This window comes from Hevea brasiliensis, chromosome 15 (assembly GCF_030052815.1).
Source record: "Hevea brasiliensis isolate MT/VB/25A 57/8 chromosome 15, ASM3005281v1, whole genome shotgun sequence".
Classification (NCBI taxonomy): Eukaryota; Viridiplantae; Streptophyta; class Magnoliopsida; order Malpighiales; family Euphorbiaceae; genus Hevea; species Hevea brasiliensis.
The window spans coordinates 26,466,668-26,492,750 of record NC_079507.1 but is presented as its reverse complement, the minus strand read 5'-3'; the positions used below and the strand labels follow the sequence as shown (position 1 = coordinate 26,492,750).

General features: G+C 31.1%; 1 protein-coding gene across 1 annotated transcript; it reads right to left on the bottom strand.

Moving 5' to 3' along the window:
• Positions 1-351: 351 nt before the first annotated feature.
• LOC110660101 (ABC transporter B family member 2) lies at positions 352-13,527 on the bottom strand. Its single transcript, XM_021818282.2, has 12 exons — positions 13,125-13,527; positions 12,886-12,940; positions 12,611-12,786; positions 5,485-5,685; positions 5,120-5,379; positions 4,341-4,881; positions 3,470-3,849; positions 2,629-3,044; positions 2,223-2,464; positions 1,898-2,145; positions 1,289-1,701; positions 352-1,104 (listed from the first exon to the last, which is right to left on the bottom strand). Exons 1-12 carry the CDS (start codon positions 13,362-13,364, stop codon positions 557-559), a joined length of 3,720 nt encoding a protein of 1,239 aa, XP_021673974.2. The 5' UTR covers positions 13,365-13,527; the 3' UTR covers positions 352-556.
• Between the last annotated feature and the right edge of the window lie 12,556 nt (positions 13,528-26,083).

Sequence of the window (26,083 nt, the reverse complement as noted above, 5' to 3'; positions counted from 1 at the left end):
AGTAGAAAAAATTTATTTATGTTATTTTTATTAGGATAGTATTATTTTGGAAAGCCTTGTAATTTTTCAAGTTAAATAGGAAATTTTTATTTCCTAATTATTTTCAAGGCTTAGTCTATCAACAGAGGTTTTTCCTTTTGGTGGATTCCTATCCTTATATTGATCCACTAAGGTGGTAATTTTAATCCCATTTAACCGCTTGCCAAGATTGAATTCTATCTACAAGTTCGAGTTCTACCCTTTCTACCATCATTCTACAACTTACAACCATTCCTGTTAGCTTTGTACAATTTTGTGTTTTACAACTCCAAAAGTACCAAGTTCTACATACAGATTCTGGAGCAAGTGTCATTGAATAAACAAGAAATTGCAGTTTTATGTTGTACAGCATTCAGCAACATCAATAATATGTCATTATTATCACAGTATCTTTACATCAATTCAGTATATATAGTGATTTTTTTTTCTAAAATAATAATAATAAGTAGAAGGTATATGCAACAATCGGCAATGCAACCCTGCGTAAAGGATTCTCATAACCTATATCTTCTTGTTGTCATTGATGCTGCTGTTGCTGCTGCAGACTGATTAACTTAAAATAAGCACCATCTTTGTTCTCAAGAAGACTTGAATGAGTCCCTTCCTCTATTATCTTCCCACCTTGTATTACTGATATTTGATCTGCATTCTTTATAGTTGATAGCCTATGCGCCACCATGACTGTGGTGCGGTTCCTCATCAATCTGTCTAGAGCTTGTTGCACAACACGCTCTGACTCCACATCTAGAGCACTAGTGGCTTCATCTAAAAGCAGGATTTCTGGGTTCGTTAGAACTGCTCGAGCAATAGCCACCCTTTGTTTCTGGCCACCGGATAGTTGCACCCCTCGCTCGCCTACTTTGGTTAAGTAGCCATCAGGAAGGGAACTAATGAAGTTATGAGCATTTGCAAGTTTAGCTGCTTCAACCACTTCTCCTTCAGACGCTCCTTCTTTCCCATATAAGATGTTTTCGTAGATTGAAGTGGCAAAAAGAGCCGGCTCTTGTTGAACTAAGCCAATGTGTTTTCTGAGAGATTTCAGCTTAAGTTTCTTGATATCAATGCCTGTAGGAATTTGATAAATATGCTAATTAGATGTAAAAACCATGGAAAAGATACTAGTACTGGCCACATACACAGAAGTATAAGGCAGCCCATTAAGGTATCTGTTAGAAAAGAATCTTTGCTGATTATATTTTTAGAGCAAAAAAATCCCAAATCATGTCAATTAAAGAACAAAGAAACTCACCATCAATCATCACTTTTCCTGCTGTTGGATCGTAGAATCTCAATATAAGAGAAAGAACAGAGCTTTTGCCAGAACCACTTTGCCCAACTAAAGCCACATTCTTGCCTGCACGCACTCTTAGATCAAAGTCCTTGAAAATTGATACATCTGGCCTGGATGGATAGCTAAATTCTACCCCTCTGAGCTCAATATTACCCTCCACATTTTTCAACTCTTCTCCAGTATCCCCTATTATATTTGTCTTGCGGTCCAGCAGCTCAAAGACAGATGCTACCATTTGATTCCCTTTTAAAAGATCTGGGGCCATTGCCAGAGTTTCACCCATGGCTAATGCAGTAACAATCAAAACCATAAACGACTTCATTACAGATTTAAAGCCAGCAAGCTCCCTCCCCATCAAAACAGAACCATACCTATACACATATTAAACAAAGACTTGAGCATGGCAATTCACTTCAATCAAGTGTAACATCGTTAAAAGGCATAATGCATTAATTGGTTTTGCAGCGTCTAGCATTATCCAATTCTATTCGAGGAACCTAGCAGTTATAATTCATCTTTTCTTTTCAGTAAAAAAAAAATGCAGAAGATGAAGCAGAAGCCACATACCACAAGGCAAGCCCATAAGATGAGAAGATGAAGAACTGGGACACTCCATAGAATATGCCAGCAATTTGACCACGAGTAAATGAGCGCTGCGAAGGTTCCACCAGCTCACGGGAATAAAGATCCAGGACCTTTTCTTCTGCACAAAAAGCTGCAACAGTGCGGATGTTGCTAACAGCCTCACCGGCCAGCATATTAGCCTTTAGATATGCTTTGCTCAAGTTTCCACCATAGCCTTTCATGAAGAGTTTCTGAATTCACAGGAATTATTATTGATGTTGCACAAGGGAAAAAAAATTGAATTTAGATTATAGGAAAGAAAGGAAACCTCGCTGATGTGACCACTTATGACCAATGGATAAGTGGCTATGACAACAAGTGTGATCCTCCAGTTTAAGATGAAAGCAATGATGAATGAGGTGACAACAAGGCCAACATTCTGTAACAGAATTGTTGTGCGATCAACGACTATATTTCGTAATAAAGTTGCATCACTCTCTAGACGTGATGCGAGCATAGAACTTGCGTTATTCAAGTCATCAAACCATCCAATCTCATTCTTCAAAATGGCTGCAATCAAATCAAACATAGAATAAGTGTTAAGAGAAAAGGAAAAGAGGAGTTTATAGCCAAAATCCCTGTAAAGTTTAATGCATGCTTCACAGGTTCATAAATCTCTGTAGGTGGAACAGAATAACACAACAAATGAAGATGCTTTAAGGCCATAGAGTTACCTGAAAACATCTTTTCCCTGACACGGAAAGTGAGCCGCTCACCCATGATTCCAAAGGAGAGATGCTCAATGGAATAGATAATGATAGTTATTACTGAACCACAGCAGAACAAGATTGAAATCTTTTTGACCTCATGGCGCGTAGTGTCCCAGTCCATGTAATACGAAACAAGAGCCTGAGAGACTCCAAGTGCGAAAAGTGGCATCTGTGCTCCAGCAATAAACGCACAAAAGGTACCTAATACTCCATAAGCCCAATCAGGGCCAACCATTGAATAGAGTCTTTTAGCTGAAACATGCCTTGGCTTTGCAGGTTCCATTGCATCAGCACCAGCACGACTAACTGAATCTTTTTCAGAGTGAAAACTTGCACCAAAGCTTGATCTTCTGTGGGATAATTCTCGAGAATACCTTATGCTAAAAGTGAATTAAAAAGAGTAAAGATAAAGGTTACATTTTCCCTGAAAAAATACAATATGTTTAATATGACAGTCAGGAATCAAGATCTCTGATGCATATTTATACCCTTCAAAGATTCCTCCCAATTCCCTTTCTATAGTGAGAAAAGGAGATTAATAGAACCTAATGTCATTTTTCATTAGCAATATGACATCGAAGTTATGACATTGTTTTACTTGTAACCTTGGGGACATTCCTAAGTTTGTGCAAATTCTTTGGCAACCCAAATTCCAAGTGATAAGGAAAAAAAAAATATATATATATATATATAAATAAATAATTCCTTATACTAATGTGCAAGAACACTGAGAATTGCCGCACGTATAAAAAAATAAAAAAATAAAATGAAAAAAAAAAATAAAAAAAAGAAAGTTAACAAATACCTGAGAGGCCGTCCCATGGTAGGACCTATGGAGGATTGGCGTTGAAAGGAAGCAGCCTCCTGGAGATGAATGAGTGATGCATAAGCACTATTTTGGTTAGAGATGAGCTCCTCGTGGCTCCCAATTTCCACTATCTTCCCTTCCTGAACAACAGCAATCACATCTGCATTCCTGATGGTAGAAAGCCGATGGGCAACAACTACAGTTGTTCTTCCCACCATAACACGATCAAGTGCCTCTTGCACACTCTTCTCAGACTCTGCATCAAGTGCACTTGTAGCTTCATCTAGCAAAAGAATCGATGGATTCTTCACTATAGCACGTGATATTGCAATCCTTTGCTTTTGTCCACCTGATAGCTGTATTCCCCTCTCACCAACCTGCAAGTACACACATTTGACATATTCTTTAACCTATCACCAGGTTCCCTTTCCCAGATTTACTATTGCTAGTGACTGATGGAATTTGTATGTAAGATTAAAAGTAGATAGTACTCTTTATCAACTAATATTACTTGTCTATCAGCACCATTGAAAGATTGCTAAGAAATAAATAGCCAGAATTTGGTTTATTTGGAATTTGGAAATTTAAGCAACTGTGTCTTATACTTCCTTCCAAGTCAAACATTTTCACTTCCATTTTTGCTACTGCCTCACTTGAAGCAAAGAGGCCAGATGCATAAAAGTATACAATAAGTACTTCAAGCAGAACATGTCCTCTTTATATGTCAAACGTAAATGTGCGTATGTATATGATCCATTAAATGATGCTTAATTGGTAATTACAAGTTGTAATATGAATTTACTTCTGGAAACATGGATGCATGAGCTATGCATCTCTCGGTAGCTAAAAATTATTAGTAAAGTAGTACCTGAGTTTCAAATCTGTCAGGGAGGTTGTTGATAAAAGACATAGCTTCTGAGAGTTTAGCAGAATTTACTATCTCATCAAGGGTTGCATCATCTTTTCCATAGAGAATGTTCTCCCTTATGCTCGTCGCAAAAAGGGCAGGCTCCTGATTAACTAGTCCAATTTGTTGCCTGAGCCACTTAAGGTCTAGGTGCCTGATATCATTCCCATCTAGCAATATTTGTCCAGAAAGAGGTTCATAGAAGCGTTCAATCAAAGATATAACCGTGCTCTTTCCAGAGCCACTGCCTCCAACAAGAGCTACAATCTTCCCAGAAGGGAAGTCAAGGCAGAGTTCATCAAAGATCATTACATCAGGACGTGATGGGTAGCTAAAAGACACATTCTTGAATTCTATGTGTCCCTCCAATTTATCTAGCTTCTGGGCAGTTTTTGAGCTGGTTTTCGTCATTGTGTTCCTTTCTATCATCTCAAAAATGGGGTATGCTGCTGCCTTAGCTCGCACAAAGGCAGATATGTCTGGTGCTGCCTGTCCTAGTGACCTGAAAACCAATGAAAATATATAATTTCTATGCTTAACATGCCAAAGTCTACTATAAATTCAAGTGTTGTGGATATGCACAGCACAAATGTTCAAGAAATTACCGTTGCCTGCTGGCTTCAGTTGCTGTTACTATTTCAATTTAAAATTATACAATTCAAGAACAACAAATTCACAAAGCATTATAGAAATCACAACAGCCATAAGAAACACCATAATAGGAAGAGCAAGAAACTTACAGGCCAGCAATAACCACGTTGAGCATGGTGGTGAAAGATTCACCACCATTCGCAATGTCCTTATGAACAACTATGCTAGTGAACCAAACAAGCAATGCCCATGAAAGGAAAAGGACACTGTGCAGGGTCCCTAGCCCTAGACCCTTTGCTAGTCCTGCTTTTCTTCCGTACTGGTATGTATTTCTTAGAGCTTCTTTATAAGATCCTACAGCCCTTTCTTCTCCCGCAAATGCTTGCACTGTTCTAACGTTAGCAATCACCTGAAAGAAAAATAAAAGCAGTAGTAAGCAACAACAAACTACACTATATTCCATCGAATACACACAATTTCGTTACGAGTTAAATCTTGAGACAGAAAATATTACCTCCTCAGCGATTTCACCAGCCTTGACGTAAGATTTACGCACTCTAGCAATAAGGCCGATTGTGACAAAGGCATAGCAACCGCCAGCAAGAGCAATTAAAGGGACTATAGACAAGGTTACTAAACTGATTTGCCACACCCTCACGAACCCAATGGTGAAGCCACATAGAAATCGGCTTATGTAATGCATGAAGTTCCCTACCTGCATCATCCATCCACCACATACCACCCTTTATGTTACAAAAAAATGTTGGAGTAATGCATCGTAGGCTTATTCTGCTAGCATAGAAGCAAACTAGTGCCAACTTTTGGAGGAAGTGTCACACAAAATTATTTTTGGAATTCTCATTAATAAAATTTAATCTTTTAGGGTGACTAATTATTGACATTTATCAAAAACTTTTGAATTAAATTTTTTTAAATTATATATTCTTGTTTATTAATTAAAAAACATTAAATATAAATAAAGTGAATTTGTACTTTGCAGCTTCAAGTTGAATTGATTTTCACATGTCGAAAACTGCTAGGTAATCATGCCTCAAATATTGGACCAAGATTCAAAAGCTAAACTCTAAAAATAACCTTTCTAGTTTCAACTAGCCACTGCTTGGATGAATTGTAGCCCACTTGCTTGCTTGGAAATGGAAATAGATAGTTAAATATAAAGCTTAAAAAGAAAAAATGCAGGAAAAATTATAATTTATTACCTGTGATTAGGGTGGCATCGGGTCATATTTTTGTGAGTATTAGATCCGATTGAACTCTAATAGGATGAGCATGGGTAACATATAATCAAGTTTGAGATGAGTTTGAGTTTGAATTTTGATACTCGTAATGGTTTCCAAACGGGTTTGAATTTTATATGTTAGATATCCATTACTCAAATCTATTTATATAAATATTTAATTAAATATAAAATATATATATATATATTTTTTATAATAATATTTATAAATTTTTATATATTTTATTTTACATAAAATGAAATTAAAATATTTTATAGAATTATTAAATTTTAGAATATAAATTATTAATAAAAATAATTTTTTATGCAAATTTTTAATTAAAAATATAAAATTAAACAAATTTGGTTATTTTTCGAATAATAATAATTGCGTTTATGGCGAATTTGGATGGTTGAGAATAAATATTAATTGGGTTCGGATTTAGGTATTATAATTTTCGCGGGTACAATGTCTATTGCTAGTCCTATCTATGATTTGTGCATTTGTAGGTAAATTCACGAGGCTAAGTTTGTGATAAAAAGGTACTCCAAAATTTCGCTCCATTAGCAAAGAGGGAAAATTCCTAGACACAATCAAAAAAGTTAAGTAAATTACAATTTAGCCTTTGAGGTTTAGTGAAACCTATAGATTAGTCTTTATATTTTTAAAAACCATTTATTTAAACTTTGATATTTAAATAAACCTACAGATTCATCCATTCATCAAATTTTCCATCTAATTTATTATTAATTATATCAAAAATATCAAAATAATATTAAAAAATAGTTTTATATTTTATAATATTTATTATTTTAATTATAATATTATCATTTTAGTTTATCAATATTATTTGTATATTATATATGAACTAAAAGAATTTAATTGAAATTTTTTATTATCATATTTTATTATTTTATAAAAAAGTAAAAAAGTAATTTGGACACTTTCACATCTGTATATATTTAGGCAATATCAAAAATTTTAAATTTATTAAAATGTCAACAACTAAATAAATAGATTTTAAAAATACAAAGAATAATATATAAATTTCACTAAATCTTAATATAACACCCCAAAATTTTAAATTTTATTATTTTATGAGCATTTTTGGTATTTTAATTTTATTTAAATTTTAGAAATTTTTTTGAGATTTTTCGGATTTTAAAAATCGGGTTCGATTTTCCGAAAATATAAACTTTGATGATTTTTTTAAAAATTAATTTAAAGACCACGTGGCAAAACTAAAAATATATTTGGAGTCTACGTATTTTTCTGAGTTTTCTGAAAATTTTTCGGAATTTTTGGACCTCGTTTTCGGTCCCGAGGCAAAGTAAAAAATTCAAAATTTTGTATTCCGAATCGAACTGCCTGAATTGAACCGGACCGGATCGGACCGATCGAATCGGACCGGCTCCTTTTTCTTCTTCTCTTTTCTTCCGCGCGTCCCGACCTCCTCCCCTTCTCTCTCTCTTTTCTCTCTCCTCCCTCCTCCCCTTGCCGCGCCGCCACCTCCCCTGCCTTCCCACCTAGCTCGCGCGCCGCCTCAGCCCTCCCCCACGGCCGGCCGCCACCTGGAACGCCGAAAAACGGTCCTAGAAACAACGCGCAGCGCGCGTGTGACTCCTCGATTTCCCGGCCAAAATCTGGCCGATCCGGCCACCAATTGGACCGAGTTTTGTGTCTAAAATCATCTACTCGTCGAGAGCTTTTCATAGACACCAAGAACACCGAAATCCATCTAGCGGTTTGTCCAATTTTTGTCAGGGAAGTTTTAGCCCATTTTGACTTTCAGGCTAGATTTCTCGCAAACCATGAATCCCACAAGAAAACCGAGAGTACCAGAGCGCTCCACTCGTCGAGAGCTTCGCGGGGATATAAATTTCAAAATTTTTCGATACCGTTTTTCGGTGGGTCCCACGAAACTTCGCAGTGTCTTTTCGAGCATTAAATGAGCTTAGAAAATTCTGAAAAATTTATGTACTAACCCCCGTGTTGTGGGCTTCGTGTAGGTATCCTCAATTCGCAGAAATTCGACAGTTGACCGGGTCTGTGAATATCCGGCCAGACAGACCCGTTACCGGAAAAGTCTCCAAATTGGACCGAGGTTTTGGCTACCCCCCCCCATTGTCAGACGTCCCGAGCGCGTCCCCGAAGTCATAATCGGCAAAGGTAAACCCGAACCTTGCTTTTTCGTATTTTTCTAGTGCTTAAATAGGATTAAAAATCTATAAAATATTCGTGGTAGCTCAGAAAATTATGATTCTTTTTGCAATAGACTAGTAATATTGCTAAGGACCGCGGGGCAAAGTTTTAGAATTTTTAGAGCTTGTTTGTGTAGTTTTTGCAAAAATGATCAATTATAAGGACTAAATTGAAATTTTACATATTGTGATGGATGATTGATTTGATGGGCCCAGGAGGGGCTGTGTGATGAGATTGAGTTGTGGATATATGGGTTGTGAATATAGAAGAGTATTTTGAGCCCTTTTGCAGGTTGGGTAGGTCCTAGGTATAGGGGAGACTCTGCCGGATTTTCGGCACGACTTAAGATGTATTTGGTCTTTTCTTGAATTGTATTGAGTCATTTGTATTAAATAATTGTAATGTAATTGTCAGGTGAGCCGGGACAGCCTTCTTCCTCCGCTCAGCCGCCACAGTGACCGTTGTCAAGTCTGTGAGTAAAATATTAATTTTAATTATAATTTCACTATTATTATATGTTCGAGCATGCCCATGCATCATTTATATGCATATATCTATATAGATAAACTTTAGGCACGATTTATGTTGCATTCATAACTGTGAAAGTGCCGTGTATGTTGTTGTGGTAATTTGGAGTAGTGTGCGAGCGTTGGCGTGCGTGTGATGTGGTGTGAACTATGGATAGGACGGGTAGACATGGCTTGAGATCTTCGCTGGGACCCGGTCCTTCGGGGTAGACACTGCTTGAGTTCTTCGCTGGGACCCCGATTTGGTTATTAAGTGGAAGTCCGAGCTGAGTTCTTCGCTGGCACAGTTGGAATTAAGAGAGCTGTATAGGAGATCAGCTCCCATATATATTATTATTGATGTTACTGGGTGTGTGAGCGCTCCAAATTACCTTTTTGATGTTATGATGTGAAATTATTGCTGATGTTGCATTTCACTCCACATGGTGTATTAGTTTTAGATAGTTATAGAGATCATGGTTAAAATTGATATTTTACTCTCTGAGTCGAACACTCACTCCTGTTCAATATTTTTCCAGGCCACAGGAGGATATTTTTTAGGCTAACCTGCTTTCTCCCTCGCAGGTCGATTATTAATGTTTGTATAAACTTGTTAAATCTTAGAATTTCCGTATGTGTTAGAAATGTTTATTTGATTTGGGTCTGTAAACTAAATTATTATTGTGGACCTGTAAACTTAATATTCTATGCATGTTTGATGGATTGGATGAGGGAGCTGAGCTTCCATTTATTTTTATGCTGATGAGTATGTGGAGGGTGAGCTGAGCTCCCCAATTGAGTATTTACTGTGTTTACAGGTCGGGTGAGTCATAAACTCCCCGTTGGTAGGTCTATTTTATGGCCAGACTCTGTCCGGTTGATTTCTTGAAATTGGGCCCAAATGGGCCTTAGAGTTGGGTTAAGTGAATAGTTAGGCTTACTACGGACCTCGGAGGCTTTAGGCTGGTCTAGGTCCTAGTACCGGTCCGACCCATAGGTTGGGTCGTGACACTTAATGACTAAATTATAATATACTCTAATGGCGTTTAGGCAAGTTCTTTTCTTTGCTAATGGCACTAAATTTAGAAATATTTTTTTAAAGAATAAATTAACAACAAAACCTTACTTGAAAAATGTGCAGAAGTATAGGATTATGAGGTTTGCAATTTGACAATTTATAACTTGTTATTTAATTTTCTTTTTTTTAAAAAAAAAAATAGATAACATGAGTTTTACACTCTTAATAGTGGAAGGAGAAATATTCTAGTACAATTAATTTTACTGACGTATCAATGCGCTTTTAATAAAATATTTAAAAAAAAATATTTCAAGTCCCAAAGTAATATAAAAATTAAATTAACAATTTAATAAAAATTTATTTACTATATACTGCCATGTTAATGTAATTAATGATATTAGAACATTTGTTCTCAAAATGCTAACACTGTAAAGCCCAAGATACATCTTCTTTATTATATTGAACCATAAATTTTAGATGTTAATGAAGCCTTATGATAATTTTTGTACTCTTCCTTATATATATATTAAAAGGACCCATTTTAATTTTTTTTTATTTAATGTTATTAATTTAATATAATATCTTATTATATCAATTTACAATATATATATATATATATATATATATATATATATATATATATATATATATATATTAAAGTATGCACTTGATCTTTTTTTTTTATTAATCTATTATGTTGTCTGTAAATTAATTGTTTTACGAAAATTAAACATCATTTTAAGTAAAAATTTATGAAATAAAATATAAAATTTCCTGAAGTTTTAAATTTTTTGTGAACCAAAGTAATTACACCATATATAATTTTCAAATTTAAACTTTATCTGTTCAAAATTCATTTGCCAGTTTCATTAATTTAATAAAATTTCTTGTTCAAATACAAAAACAAGCATATGGCAATTAAAATCAACTATACGTTAACTTATGGGACTAACAAATAATGTATTTTCCAAACATGATGAAATTCCTACTGTTAATGTAATAGGACTTTTTTTCTTCTTTGACCCCTTATACTATAAAACCAATATCAATTTCTACTTCTTATACATAGGCTGAACCCTAACAATATAAAAATCAGAGGGGAGGAGGGAGGGAATAAGAATTTATTCAACGCAATTATTATATTTATAATAAAAAATTTTAATCATTAATTTATATAACATTTATTATAACTAATTATTAAAATAAAATTAGTATACAATATTATAAAATTAGTGTATTTTTTAGGTACATAACTTTATTATAAAATAAAGTTATTTATTAAGAAATAAGATATTTTAACAAATTTTTACAATTAGCTTATAAGATTTTTTTAATTGATATATTTTTTTAAATAATTAATTATGAAAAATTTATTAACTTAACAAAAAAAATTTGTTCATTAGGAAAACACATACGATAATTTTTAAAAATTTAATAGAAAATATATATAACAAATTTTATTTAAAAAATTATATATATAGTAACAAGTTTAAAGTTTATTAAATATTATATATGTTTTTTATATGAGGGAATTTTATATTTTTTCATTAAATTAGTAAATTTTTTATAATTAATTATTTTATAGAAAAAATTATTTTATAGAAAAAATTATTTTATAAAAATTTCATAAAATTAATTATAAATTTATTGTTAAACTTCTTTATTTTGCATAAAAAAAAAAATTTTTACTCGTCTGTAACAAGCACCAATAAAATTTCTTGGAAACACAGCTGCAAACGTTCTAAAAACTTCTAACAGCGTGTGTGTATATATATATTATATATATATAGAGAGAGAGAGAGAGAGAGAGAGAGAGAGAGAGAGAGAGAGAGAGAGAGAGAGAGATATGAAAATAAATTTATAAATATAATAATATTATTTTTATATGAAGTAAATATAATTGAACGCTGCGAAATTTAAATAATGAGATTTAATTAATTTATGGTAATTTGGGCATTAAAAAAAAAAAAAACATCCATAATTTTTCCAGTAACTGACTTGATTTGAATTTGAAACGTTCAGGCGCTGCTGGAGTAAGTAAACCACTTGGCACTTGCCCTAAGACATGACCATGCAAAAACAGAACTAAAATCAAACAACTTTATTGGGGAGTTCTCCATCGCCACCTGAATGGGAATGGACTCCGTCTAGCTGGCGAAAGCAAATTAAAGCACCAAACAAACACACCCACAACCCACCGTCTCATAAATGCTCTTTGATTTTTATAATATTTATATTTAAATTTATACCTATACCTTAACCAATTTTTTTGAAAAAAAAAATGTTCATTGATTAGACTCAGTTAGGAGTTCGTTCAAGCTTTCAACCAGATCAGAATTGCTATCAGTCAAATTTAGAATTGACTTGGATTAACAGTTTAAGGAATTGAACTAGAATCTAATTTACCATGGAGAGGTCGGTTTTGATTAATGATTCGAACTGTCAAATCAGTTTTATAAAATAAAAATAGAAACCACATGGATCAAATTAGTTTGGAATTGAAGATAAAACCTTAAAAATAAAAATTGAAATGGAATCAGACCGGCTGAAAACCGAAATAGGCTAGAACTGAGAATTTGTGTGGAAACTTCTTATGTTGAATCGGGTTAAGTTGTACAAAATGACATTTTGCATAAAACCCAAATTAGGAATTTCAATAGAAAGAGAAAGAAATACCTTTTCGGAGATGGCATCTTGCACCACAATAATATCACTTGTAATTGCAGCTATGACCTCTCCAGTAGAGGCTTCAGTGTCAAATAAACTTATATCTTGATTAAGCATAGACCTTAGATATGCCATTCTCATCCTTGCTGCCTGCCTTTCTCCAGTATGCATCCAGCATGCCACCTCTACATTTTCATTCTTATATTAGATTTTTAAAGAATAATAATATGTTGAAACACCTAAAAGAATTGTTAATAATTACAAATTAAAGTTGTTAATCTTACCTATCCATGATGAAAATAATATAACGATACTGAGGTACACAAAATCCAGTGAGTACTGCAAAGGAGAACATGGATCATTCTTAATTAGCTTGGAAAAATAACAAAATAGACGATCAGTCCTAAAGTAAGTGCATCTTTAAAAAGGATACTTTGATGTACAGAGAGGCTGTCTTAAAGACTCGAACTCGTCACCTCTGGAGCAAGTACATGTTTTAATTTGGGTAAAATTGCTGGTATACCTTAGCAACTTTGTGGGAAGCCTGCTGGGGAAAAAGATAAGCCAAGCCAATGATATTAATCAACTTGCCAAAGAAAATGAAGAACACAGGCACCGAAGCTCCATGAACACAAGCACCAAGGGATCCCAAACCCATCAAAACATAGTCGTAGAAATCTGCAAATGCAAATAGTTTCAGCAATGGAACTCTATTTTGCTTTTTTCTTTCTTCTTCTTCTTCTTTCCCGGAAAAGGAACTCATCGTTGATAGAGAGAGAAAGAGAAGTGTTTTACTGTAATGGCTAAGAGGAAGTTGAAGATGTTATTTAATGAACATTAGAAAATAATGTAAGATGTAGAAAAAGAGAGGGAGGCGTGAAGGTGAAGGAGAATAATGACTTGCGAAGGAGTTAGATGAGCCATTTAGTGCAAACCTTGAAGGATATTAAGGATTATGAAGAGTCTTGTGAGTGACAGTTGTGGATGATGATGTAACTATCACCCCCTAGTCATAGCCTTCCCACTGACACATAATTCTTTTTTTTTTTTGTGTGTTTATTATTTTTTTATAATTTCATATTTCAATCATATAATTTATATTATATTGTATTTTTAAGCTTCATCATATGTACATAAGATTTTTAATATTTAAATTTAATTAAAAAATATACTTTTTAATATAATAAATATATTTTTTTAATTTTTATTGAATAAACGAGTTAAACCTAAACAAAACCTTATTAATTCTATTCAATTATTAGGGCTATTAATAAAAGTTTTATTTTTTTATGTAATTGACTCTAATTAAAATTTAAATAAGAGATATTAAAATATAATTTTATTATTAATAAATTAAAAATTATTAATAGTAATAAAAGCTTTATAAATGACGCTCTCAAAATTAATTTACCGGTCACCCCAATTTATAGTTATTCAACCTTTATAATGGTAATAAATTTACTTGCTTAGCCCTACTGGAATTTTTAGCACTATCTTTTTGCATGCGTTGTATGTGCATTTTCATTATCTTTAATTAATAATTTTTTATTAAAATTTCAATTTTATTTATAATATAATTTTTAATTTATTTATAAGGTTTATTATTTAACTAAAAAATAATATTTATAAGTTTAATAATACTTAATTTTTATTTTTGAATATATTTTTTAATATTTTTACATTAAATATTATTGAATAAATTATTAAAATTTAATTTAATTATTAAATATATAAACTAAGTTAAAAATAATATAACAACGTGAAAGCAAGTATTTATAATTCAAAACTTGTAAAGCTTATTAGGTGGAATACGTGAGACTATGGGGTCAATAAACATCTCTTAATAAAAATTATTGTTGCTTAATTTAAGAACTTTCAAAAATCACTTTAGTGCAATTGATTTAGAAATTTTTTGATTAAATTAATTTTTTAATTACAATTAATTATATAAGCATTAATTATAAAATTAGTCATTGTTGTCTTCAATCTATCACATAAAAAAATATAAACAACAAAAACTATTAAACATTTACAATTTAGCTGTAATATTTATTTAAATAAAATATTTCAGGTTTCATAATAGTTATTTGAATTTTGTTAAAATTTAAATTGAAAAAATAAAATATATTGATAATAAAGCTGATAAGAAAATTATAATTAAAAATAATAAAATTATTAAAAAAGTTAAAATTTTAGAATTATATACATATATACACTAAAAACTCAAAATTATTAAACTAACAATTGACCCTTGTATTCATGTTGATATACTTGGCATAATTTAAATATATTAATTTTAGTTAAAAATATAAAATAATTTTAAAATATTTAAATTTTCGTTTAATTTATTTTCTTTATTTTATTAGTGCACAGGATTCACATATTTCAAAATATTTATAATTTTATTTTAATTTTTTTTATATGATCACACTGTTTCAATTGGGTTTCCGTTATTCATAATTAATGTCGCTTTTTTGCCAAGGGTACGTAGAGGAAAAAGATATAGTTGATTTATGAAAAACAAAGAATTTTTTCGATTATTTATTTATAAAGTTATTTAGTGTTATTAAATAATGTTTAAATAATAATAAAGAGATAAAGAGTTTAGAAGATATTTTACTTTGAAAATTTTAAAACAATCAATATTTATATATTATTAACTGGATAATTCTTCATAAAATATATTCTTTTTTATTAAATAATAATAGATCAAATTTTTGCGAATACTTAATTTGATCGAACCTGATAAGATAAGTTTGAGTAATAGATAATCGAATTTAAAATATTTTATATCATATTAATACATATTAATTTATGTAATGTTATATCTATATTTAATTTTTTAATCATTTATATACTTCCTCCATTCTATAAAACTATACTTTATTATTTTTTTTTCAAATTATAATCGTTTTATATTTTGAAATAATAATTTATTTATTTATTTATTTTATCAAGAAGTTTATTTATTTGTTTATTAATATGTCCATGTTTAATATACAATAAAAAAATAAAATCCATTAATTTTAAGAATAACTTAATGACATAAGATATTTAATTTTTAACAAACAAGATAAATGAAGAGTATATTTAAAAAAAATAAAACTTATTAGTTAATTATATTAATTATATTTTTTAAATTACATTAAAATAAAAATAAATTTATCTTCAGGGAGGTAATAATAATATACAAGTAAAAAAAAAAAATTTCAAAGCCCTTAACCTTCATCGAAAGTTCAGATCATGATTATAAAATACACTTTATCATAACACTCTTTGCATCCCATAAAAATCGACTTATTTTTTGTTTATTTGTTTCAAATTTAAAGCCATTTTTCCTTTTAAAATACACATTTCATTCATTTTTTCTATTAAATTTGAATTTTTATTTTATAAAAAATTATCTGTCGCATTTTAAAGATTAAGGAGATTAACTTTGTTTTTCCTAATTTTACCTTTTATTTTTATTGAATATAATACAAAGAGTAATTAAGTGAAATAAAGGATAATTTAATTAATTACTAATATATTTTTATAAGAATGAGGTTCTCCAATCATTTCTTTAATAACATGCAAAACCCAAATATGATAGATAAAATTAGATAGGAGAATCGAGGGAGTAATTTATTTTTATTTATTATATTTAACTTTTTCTTTTTTTTTATCTAAAATTATCTATTACGTTTAGAAAACTAAAGAGTATAACTTTTTTTCTCCTAATTCTACATTTTATCTCTATTAAATATTATGATAAATTTTATATAATTTTTTAAAATAAAAGATAATTTAATCAATCGCTAATATAATTTTATAAAAATAAGATTATCTATTTATTATTTTATTACTATTTAAAATTCAAATACAATAAATAAAAATGAATGAAAATAATAATTTATTTATTAATTTATTAATATGTCTTTATTTAATATGCATAAAAACATAAAATCTATTAATTTTAAAAATAATGTATTAACGTGAGTTATTTAATTCTGGATAGAGTAATATAAATAGATGGTATATTAAAAAAAATTAATAAAATTTATTATTTTAAATATGTATTAATTATATTTTCTTAATCATATGAAAATCACGGAGGTAAATCTACCATTCTTTTGATTGGAGGAAAAAGTATATGAGATTTTCGATGCACCCTCAGTGCAATAAATTCTTGTATGCTGATGGTTGGATCAGTTTTCTCTTTAACAGAAAATTTCGGTATCCACTTTTGCTGCTATTCAATATTCATGGTCATAATTAACATCAAAAGTAGATTGCCAAATCCAATATTGTTTTAATTGATAATTTCGCATTAATTATGTCTATGATCTCTCAATTTCAAGGGTAACCGCGTGTCATTTCATGAATTTGAATTACGATTTTTCAAGGAATGCAATATTGTTTTTAGTAATATTAATTAAACGATTTTTTAAGGGCACAAATATATACTCCTTCGATCCACAAATAAGTGTCACTTTAAAAATAAAATTTTGTTCGCAAATAAGCAACTTTTAGAAAAAAAAGATAACAACTTAACTTTTGCTCTAACTCTATCTTTGCTTCAATAGACTCTATTTGATTTAATTTTATAGTAAAATTTATTTCATATATAAATAAATTTTATAAATTTTATGATAAAATTTATTTATATATGAATTTTTTTATTTGATATATTTTATAATAAATATAAAATTTATTTCAAATGAAATAAATTTTGTGTTTGAAATAAATAGAATAAAATGAAAAAATATATAATATGAAAATAATTTTGTCACTTGAAATATATATGAATTTAAGTTTGAAATTTATTTGCAAATTCTATCAATTTTGATGGAATTTAGTTTAGTTATAATAAATTGCATTAAATTGATTATTAAGAATTTCAAATAAATTTTTATTTAAACCAAATACTAACATTTTTATTTATAAATGAATTCCATAAAATTTTATAAAATTTATTTATACCAAACACTACCTAAATAATTTTTACAATTCTCAAACTCCTTAAAAAATAAAACTCCACAGGTTCTCATTTTATCTTTCCAACTTCCTCTTTAATTATCAGACCTTTTAAAGCAATCAACTAATTACTCTTGTAATTTTCCCAACCATATCGTCAAAGCAATCTTTCATATTTCATTATAAATTTTGATTTAAGCAAAAAATGTGATCTCTAAAAAAATGGAGGAAATTGAAAACCCAGTGATAAGACTTGAAGACTCAATGGAAAAATCAGTGGAAAGAGTAGAAAACTCAATGAAAAACTCAGTGGAAAGAGTTGAAAAATTAACGGACTCAATTGAAAACTCAGTGGAAAGTAAAAAGAGTTAAGCCTTCTTTATATAAGAGTTTCTAGTGGAAAATTTTGAAATTTTTAGAAAAAGAGAAATGAAACAAATTTGCAAATTAAAACTTTTGGCTCCAAAAATAAAAAAATCATATTGAATTTTTTTTTTTCAAATTTTAAGTTTTTCCACGTCACCAATATTAGAATGATAAAATTTTAATATTGATAAAGAAGACATGGTGAGAGGGAGATTAATGTTATGTGACAAAGAATTAATAGATTAATAAATGAATATTATGTTTTTTTAAAAGGGTATTTTAGTCCAGTACTCTTATAAATTTAGACTATTAAATGTTTTCCTTAATTACAGTGTCAAAACCTTAAGCCACACTTATTTTTGAAAGGAAAGAGTATTTATTAAGGTTCATTTAATACAACTTTTGTATCTTTTTTAAGTTTATTTAATACACTTCATTAGTATAGGAAGCTATAATTTTAATTACAAATGCACATTTCCCATACTAGTGAGGTGTATTTGCCATTAAATTTATAATTTCCATTCTAATGGGGTGCATTAAATGAATCTTAGTGTAAGCACGATTATCGCAAGAAATCACATTGCTACAGTACAACTTTGTAGTGTATCAAGGTGGACAGGTCAGGATTAGCTAGTGCTTACTATACAGCTTTGCAGTGTATCAAGGTGGATAGGTCAGGATTAGCTAATGCTCACTATCTGCCATTATAGTATATTAGTCCTCAAGTGCCTACTCAAGTATGCTTTTCACACTCTTACAATTCTATTGTTTCATTGCTAAGATTACACAAGCATCCTCTAACTTGAGCATTGGAGTAGTTACCAATTGGTCGTTGACCTTACTTTGTCTTTGGTTTCAAGCAACATGTGATCCAGCTACATTCACAAAGTAGCATCAATTTGTCACACCGTATCCCTTGTAAGGCATGACATATTCCCGTAGTATATCTAATGAATTACTAAATTACACCTACTGATAACCCATTAAATATGCTACAAGGGATTTTAAACAAAACAAAACATTTTATTTTACTTTTATATTGTTGAAAACAGCATGGTGGTGGTTAAAACTTTAGCAAAACCTAAAATTTATAACCTGTTGAAATCATAAAATAAATCAAGCAAAAGATTTCCTTCGATCCATTTCACAAGCATAATAAATTTAATTATATTTTAAGTAGACATTCATCGGAGGAAATAGACTTAATATTACAAAAGTTACATTTACTTAAGTTTCAAAAGGAAATACAAATATTTACAAACTCAAAATGTTATAATAATGTAATGCTTTTTAATACAAACTGTTCAATGTTCGTACATCCATACATATAGCTGCAAAATGCATCAAAAGGAAATTACAGGGGTATACCTAATGTAAATACCCAAATTAAATACAAAAGCTGCTCCCAAGTGTCTCACTCGGTAGCCTTCTCCTTTCCCTTATCTGCGACAGCATAAATAAGTTATCACTGAGTATATCACTCAATGGTGTACAACTATAATTTTAAAACTTACGGTAAAGCATAACTTGTCAAAATACAACAAATCCTATTTTTGCATAATCACGATAGCATCACAAAATTTTCTAAGTCCATAAGAATCATTTATTGAAACCACCTTTCAATGAAGAAATCATGATTCACAAATCACAAATTATAAAGCATAAGTGTTGCCAACATCAACATACAGTTTAGACTATGACACAAAATTTTACGATCAATGCCGTGCTGTACACCACGACAAAGCAAATCAACCTCACTAAACGTTATTAATGAGGGAAGGACTGGCTAGCTAGCTAATGAGTACTAACATAGTCTCACTCTATTAAATGTTATTAGTGGAGGACATAATCATAATCAAATATTAAACGTTATTAATGGGGGACATAATCATAATCAAATATCAAACACCAAGTAGTTGTTACTACTGGGGAGTTTCAAAAGGGATTGTCATGCTAACTGTGGTTTCAAAATAAATTTCAAAAGTTTCTTAATCAACAATCACATTTGCAAACCAATAAACACATTCAAATCATCCATATAGAGGTGGCAACACCCAAAATTTTCAAATGCAAGAGAAAAACCATATTTCATTCAAATTAAATTCACTCAAAGCAAACACATTCAACTAAACTCATTCAAAACAATTTACAAGGTTAAAAATAAAGAAAAAGGTTAGTTTTGCACAAACTTTCAATGATCACTTTTCTCTTTACTTACTTCTCCTTGTCCGTCCCAACCTCTTTTTCTACTGAAAACACACAAGTAGAATGTCTTAATACTCATCTTAACTATTTCCAAGAACTTATTACATAAATGTCTAATGCATCCCTAAGTTAGTTTTGTAAATTCAATGAGGTTTTGGGTTCTGGTAGCTTAGTGTTCTGATCTTTGAACCCAATTTTTACCTAGTTTCAATAATAATTTGATGAGGTATTCTTCATGAAAATTGTTCCTCTAGGTCTCAGATTTATTTTCTTTTTTGAATCACCTAATTTGGAGTTTTGTAGCTCAAGTTATAGTTAAATTACTTTTACTATTCACATGGACAAATCCTGCAAATTTCAGGTTCAAAATTTCTCCCAATTTTGCATCTAACATCCCAGCCACTTACGTTTATAATTTGATCCGGGTACTTAAAACAATATTGTAGGTATCTGTCTTAGGTTTCTAACCCATTTTGAATCACTCCAATTGGATTTTTTTAGATAAAGTTATGACTTATTAACCATACTAGGATCATAAGGCCAATCTGCTGGATTTTAGGAATTCCAGCTTTGTTATCCTAACTTTTCCTAACAATTTCTCTAAGTTGCTCTAGGATCTGGTTCTGGTCAAAACACAAAAATTATAGTTCTATGTATTATGAGAATTTTAGCTTTGGAATCATTGCATTTACAGTTTTGTAAATCAAGTTATGGCAAATTTACCAAAATTGGTCGGATGGCCATTTTCCAGAATTTTAGGTTAGTTTAGGTTCTGATAGATTTGTTGACTTCACTTTGCCTAGCAAAATGGTTAAGTTAAGTTCATAATTTGGCTCCAAGTTCTCATATGAAATGTTCTACTATATTTCAGGTTTCCATTGGTTTAAGAATCACCTAATTTGGAGTTTTCTATAGTGAGTTATGACAATTCAAAGATTACTGTTCATGTGGGTCTCTCTGCCAAGTCTAGATTTCAACATCCGGATTCAAGCCAACTTTAAGGCAATTCGTCGGCAATTTCTAGGTTAGATCTCTTCATGAAAATTCTAACCCTATGTCTTATGTGTCATGTCCAATTGGTTTCACACCAAATGGAGCAGTGTAGCTTAACTTATGAGCTGCCAAGCACACTAGACTCAGTGTTCAGAAATTTCAGCAATTCACCCCTTTCAATTCCCTTAACTCCTCCCACCAACCAATATCAAACCACGTTGAATTTATACCAAATGGCCATAATTAAACATTAAACATATTAATGACACTCCTTAGTACAAAACTCCCAATTTTTCAAGACCCTAGTTTGCAATTTCCCCAATCCATACCATTTTGTTAATTCCTTTCATTAACCCAATGTCAATTCACACTCAAAGAACTTCAAATGGCCATAAATTGCTATTATAACACTAATTGCACTTCATACAATAAAAGCCCCAATTCCCCATGAACCCTAATCTTCCATAATTCAATTTATGCAAATCTCATGCAATTTCACTACCCTAATCATGTAAACCACTTCAATTAGACTTGAATTCACCATCAATTTAGCTAAAACACATCAAAAACCTAATTTTCCCCAAGTTGGCAAAAAATCAAACCTCTTCATACCTGCATGATTTCTTTTAATTTCTCATGAAATTTCATCACAATCTAACTTAATTCAAAGCTTGTATAACTAATTAAGCATTAAAGAAGCTTACCTCTTGATGATTTTTCCCAACTTCTAATTTTTCCCAATTTCTTGCTCTTCTTATTTCAATTTCTCAATCAATGTTTACTTTGATGTTTATTACTAATTAGATGGGAAAACCCATGGAAGGAAAGTGAGGAATCAAGATTTAAGAAGGGTTATCAAGGATGGAAGAAGGAAGAAGAAGAAGAGAGAAAGAGAGAGGGAGAGAGTGAGTGGCAGCACAATGGGGAAGAGAAGGAGAGTGTCTCCTTTTTATATTTATCCCTAATTTTAAATTTTTTTAATTCATTAAATTGAGTTATCCAAAGCCGATTGGTCATTAATTTTTAATTTGGTCATAATAGTATTAAATTCTAGGTTTTCATTTCTTTTATTTTCCCTTACACATTTTTACTTGAATTTTCCTCAAAATTTCTTCATAATTTGATACATTATTTCTTATTTAATTTAGTTGACATTTTGTTAAAAAATCAACTCTTGAAGTGAATTGACCAAAATGTCACTCATTAGGTTATAATCCATCTTTTTCATAATCCCCAATGAGTCCTTAGGTCTTTGGTTCACTTGAATTTTTATTGTGTCTATCTCAATTAATTTTCCCTTTGTTTTTGGTCTCCAAGGTGTCTTTGAATTCTACTATTCACAGACAAAAAATGGTACTATTTAGAGCTCAGAGGTTTGGGGTGTTACAATTCTCCCCTTCTTAAAAATAAAATTTCGTCCTCGAAATTTACCTGGTCTCAGTCTCTGAATAGCTGTGGGTGTTGTCTCTTCATGTCCTCCTCACATTCCCATGTAACCTTATGGCCTAAACAATGGTTCCACAGTACTTTGACCAATGGTATCTGCTTGTTCTTTAACTGCTTCACCTCATGTGCCAAGATCCTTATGGGCTCTTCATCATATGTCAGGTCTGGGTTTACTTCAATTTCTTCTACTGGCAAAATGTGTGAGGGGTCTAATCTATACCTCCTTAACATGGAGACATGAAAGACATTGTGAATCTTTTCCAACTCCAGAGGCAATGTAAGTCTGTATGCTAATGGACCCACTCTTTCCAGAACCTCATATGGCCCGATGAAGCGAGGACTTAGTTTTCCCTTTCTACCAACTCTCATTATCTTCTTCCAAGGAGAAACTTTGAGAAATACTTTGTCACTCACACTATACTGAATATCTCTTCTCTTCAAATCAATGTAGAAATTCTTTCTATCCGATGCAGCCTTGAGTCTGTCTCTAATGAGCTTAATCTTTTCTTCCATCTGCTGCACTAGTTCGAGGCCCATCAACTTCCTCTTGCCCACTTCATCCTAACACAAGGGAGTTTTACACTTTCTGCCGTATAAAGCTTCATATGGAGGCATCCCAATAATCGACTGATAGCTGTTGTTGTAGGCAAATTCAATTAAAGGCAAGTGTGTATCCTAACTTCCTTCAAACTCAATCACACAAACCCAAAGCATGTCCTCCAAAATCTGAATGATTCTTTCAGATTAGCCATCTGTCTGTGGATGAAATGCTATGCTGAACTTTAATCTAGTTCCTAGGGCTTTTTAGAGACTACCCCAGAATCTAGAAGTGAACCTTGGATCTCTATCTGATACAATGGACACTGGCACTCCATGCAATCTCACCACTTCATCAATGTACAATTTAGCTAATCTTTCCAGGCTGTAATCCATCCTCACTCGCAGAAAGTGTACAGACTTGGTCAATCTATCAATAATAACCAAACTGCATCCTGATTCTTCTATGTATGTGGAAGTCCTGTTAAGAAATCCATAGTGATTCTCTCCCATTTCCACTTGGGAATTGACAATGGCTGTAGCAATCCTGCTGGCACTTGGTGTTCTACCTTTACTTGATGACAAGTTAGGCATTTAGCAAAATATTCTGCAATGTCCTTCTTCATTCCCCTCCATTAATAGTGCTCTTTTATGGTTTTGTACATTTTGGTTCCACTAGGGTGCATAGCAAAAGGTGAATTATGTGCTAAAGGAACGGAAGCGTGAAAAAATCAAGTTTATATCATTGAATTCAAAAATTTTCACCTAGGGTCACATGCATCATGCAAGATTTATTTTTATCTATTTGATTTCAATGATAAACAACATATTAAAACTCTTTTAATATGTTTTTGGATCTGTATTCGCCATTTAAGATTTTAAAATTAATCAGATTAATTTTAGAACCCTAGATTAAATCAAGAACAAACACACTAACCTCTTGATGCACTACAGTGTATTTGCGCCTTTGAGATTGTCACACCTTACCCCTCTGCAAGGCATAACATGATCCCGTAGAATACTTAATGAACTACCGAACTTCACCTATCGATAACTCATTAAGTACCCCACAAGGAATTTTAAAACAATTTTCTTACATTTTGGAAGTGGTGAGCATTTTGGTAGGAATTAAAAACCATTTATTCAAAGTTTAAATACTAGTAAAAATTTTTGTCCATTTTAATTTTGCAGCAAATTTTATAAAAATTTTGACAGAGTTCCGTTTGTATTTGGAGAAAACAGTTCTTCAAATACCTGAAAAAAAAACACTTTCAATAAATTTCTCAACTCCTAACCTTCAATTAATCTCAAATCAACTCAATTCAATTCACTTCAAAATAATTCCACAATCCAAATCAAAATTTATCATCTCAAAATATTTAATAACTTCCTTCACAAGGCATAAAGTATGAAATTCACAAGTACAAATATAAATTTACAGAAGGAAATCCAAAAATAATATTATTACAATTTATTTTACAACTGCTCAACTTTACATTGATACATAAAACGTTATCATATTTACATCAAAATTAACTACAAGGGTATAAAATAATACCCGTACAAAAGATCAATGTGGTCCTCAATTCAATAGCAGCTCACTCTACTGCTTCTTCCTTGCTCTTATCTACGACAGCAAAATAAGCTATCGCTGAGTATAAAAATACTCAGTGGTGCACAATAAAAATTTAAAATACAATACATAAATCATTCATTGATGAAACACAATTTAAATATTTCTCAATCACATTTCACAAATTATCAAAGCTCATAATAACACAATTTAGTCAAATAATTTAATAAACACAGTGTTGCCAAAATCATACACAACTTAAGCCATGACACAAAATTTCTGATCAATGCCGTGTTGTACACCACGACAAAGCAATCTACAATCCCATTAATCGAAATCAATGAGGGAGGTGGCTAGCTAGCTAATGAGTACTCATCCGATCTCAACCTCAACTGGCAAGCCAGAGAGGGAGGAAAATAAATGATCTCAACCCCTTAAATGGAGGAGGAATAATGTGATACTGTCATGCTAAGTGTGAACACAAAATCAATTTAAAATAATTTATTTAAATAATTTATGAGAAATTTGATCAATTTCCAAAGTCATATTTGCGATTATAAAATGGCAACACAGTACATAATTAATCACAGAAGTCAAATTTTTGAGAATAAAATATTTAAACAAGAATTATTGTGCACAGACTTGACGTGAGTCGCCTCTAGGCCTTGACTCGGTCTCTAAGAGCTTTCAAGCCTTTTTCAGCTGAAACACACAGTTTCACAGTGTTTCAGTACCATAACTTAGCATAAATCCAAAAATAAATTTAACTTCACTTTTACCTAGCTTTAATGTGCTAAATTCGACGTTCTCGAAGTTTTTGTATTTCGAGTTACTATTCACTATACTATTCAAGTCAAATTATTGACTTTTTAAGGCTTAATAGGTATGGGAACTCCAACTTCACCCACATACCAAATTTTGGTCATTAAATTTGTTGGTTTTGGTCATTTTCTCAAAGCTTAAGTCCTTTAGGCAAAATTGTTAAATTTTCAGTTTTGGTGTCCCTAGTTGCACTGTTCCATTGGTCATTCTACTGTTAGAATTTGGTAAACATTTCTTCATAGAAAATGTTACCTATTGTCTTAAGTTTATTCTCCTTTTTGAATTACTCCAATTGGAGTTTTGTAGCTAAAGTTATGGCCATTTGAACCATGGCTGCCGGATTGAATACAACCCAGATTTTCTGAGCAATTTTGGTTCTGGCAATTTTGGGTCACCAATTTGGGGTGGCCAAATGACTTGGTTACTGGCAGAATTTGGGCTTGTTTTCTTCATGAAAGTTTTAGGTCTATATCTCATCTAACCACTGGTAAAATTTTTGGTCATTTTGACCTGCCTAGCTCAAGTTATGACCAAACGAACAAACACTATTCATTTGGTCAGTTTGTACAAGGCAGCATGCAATT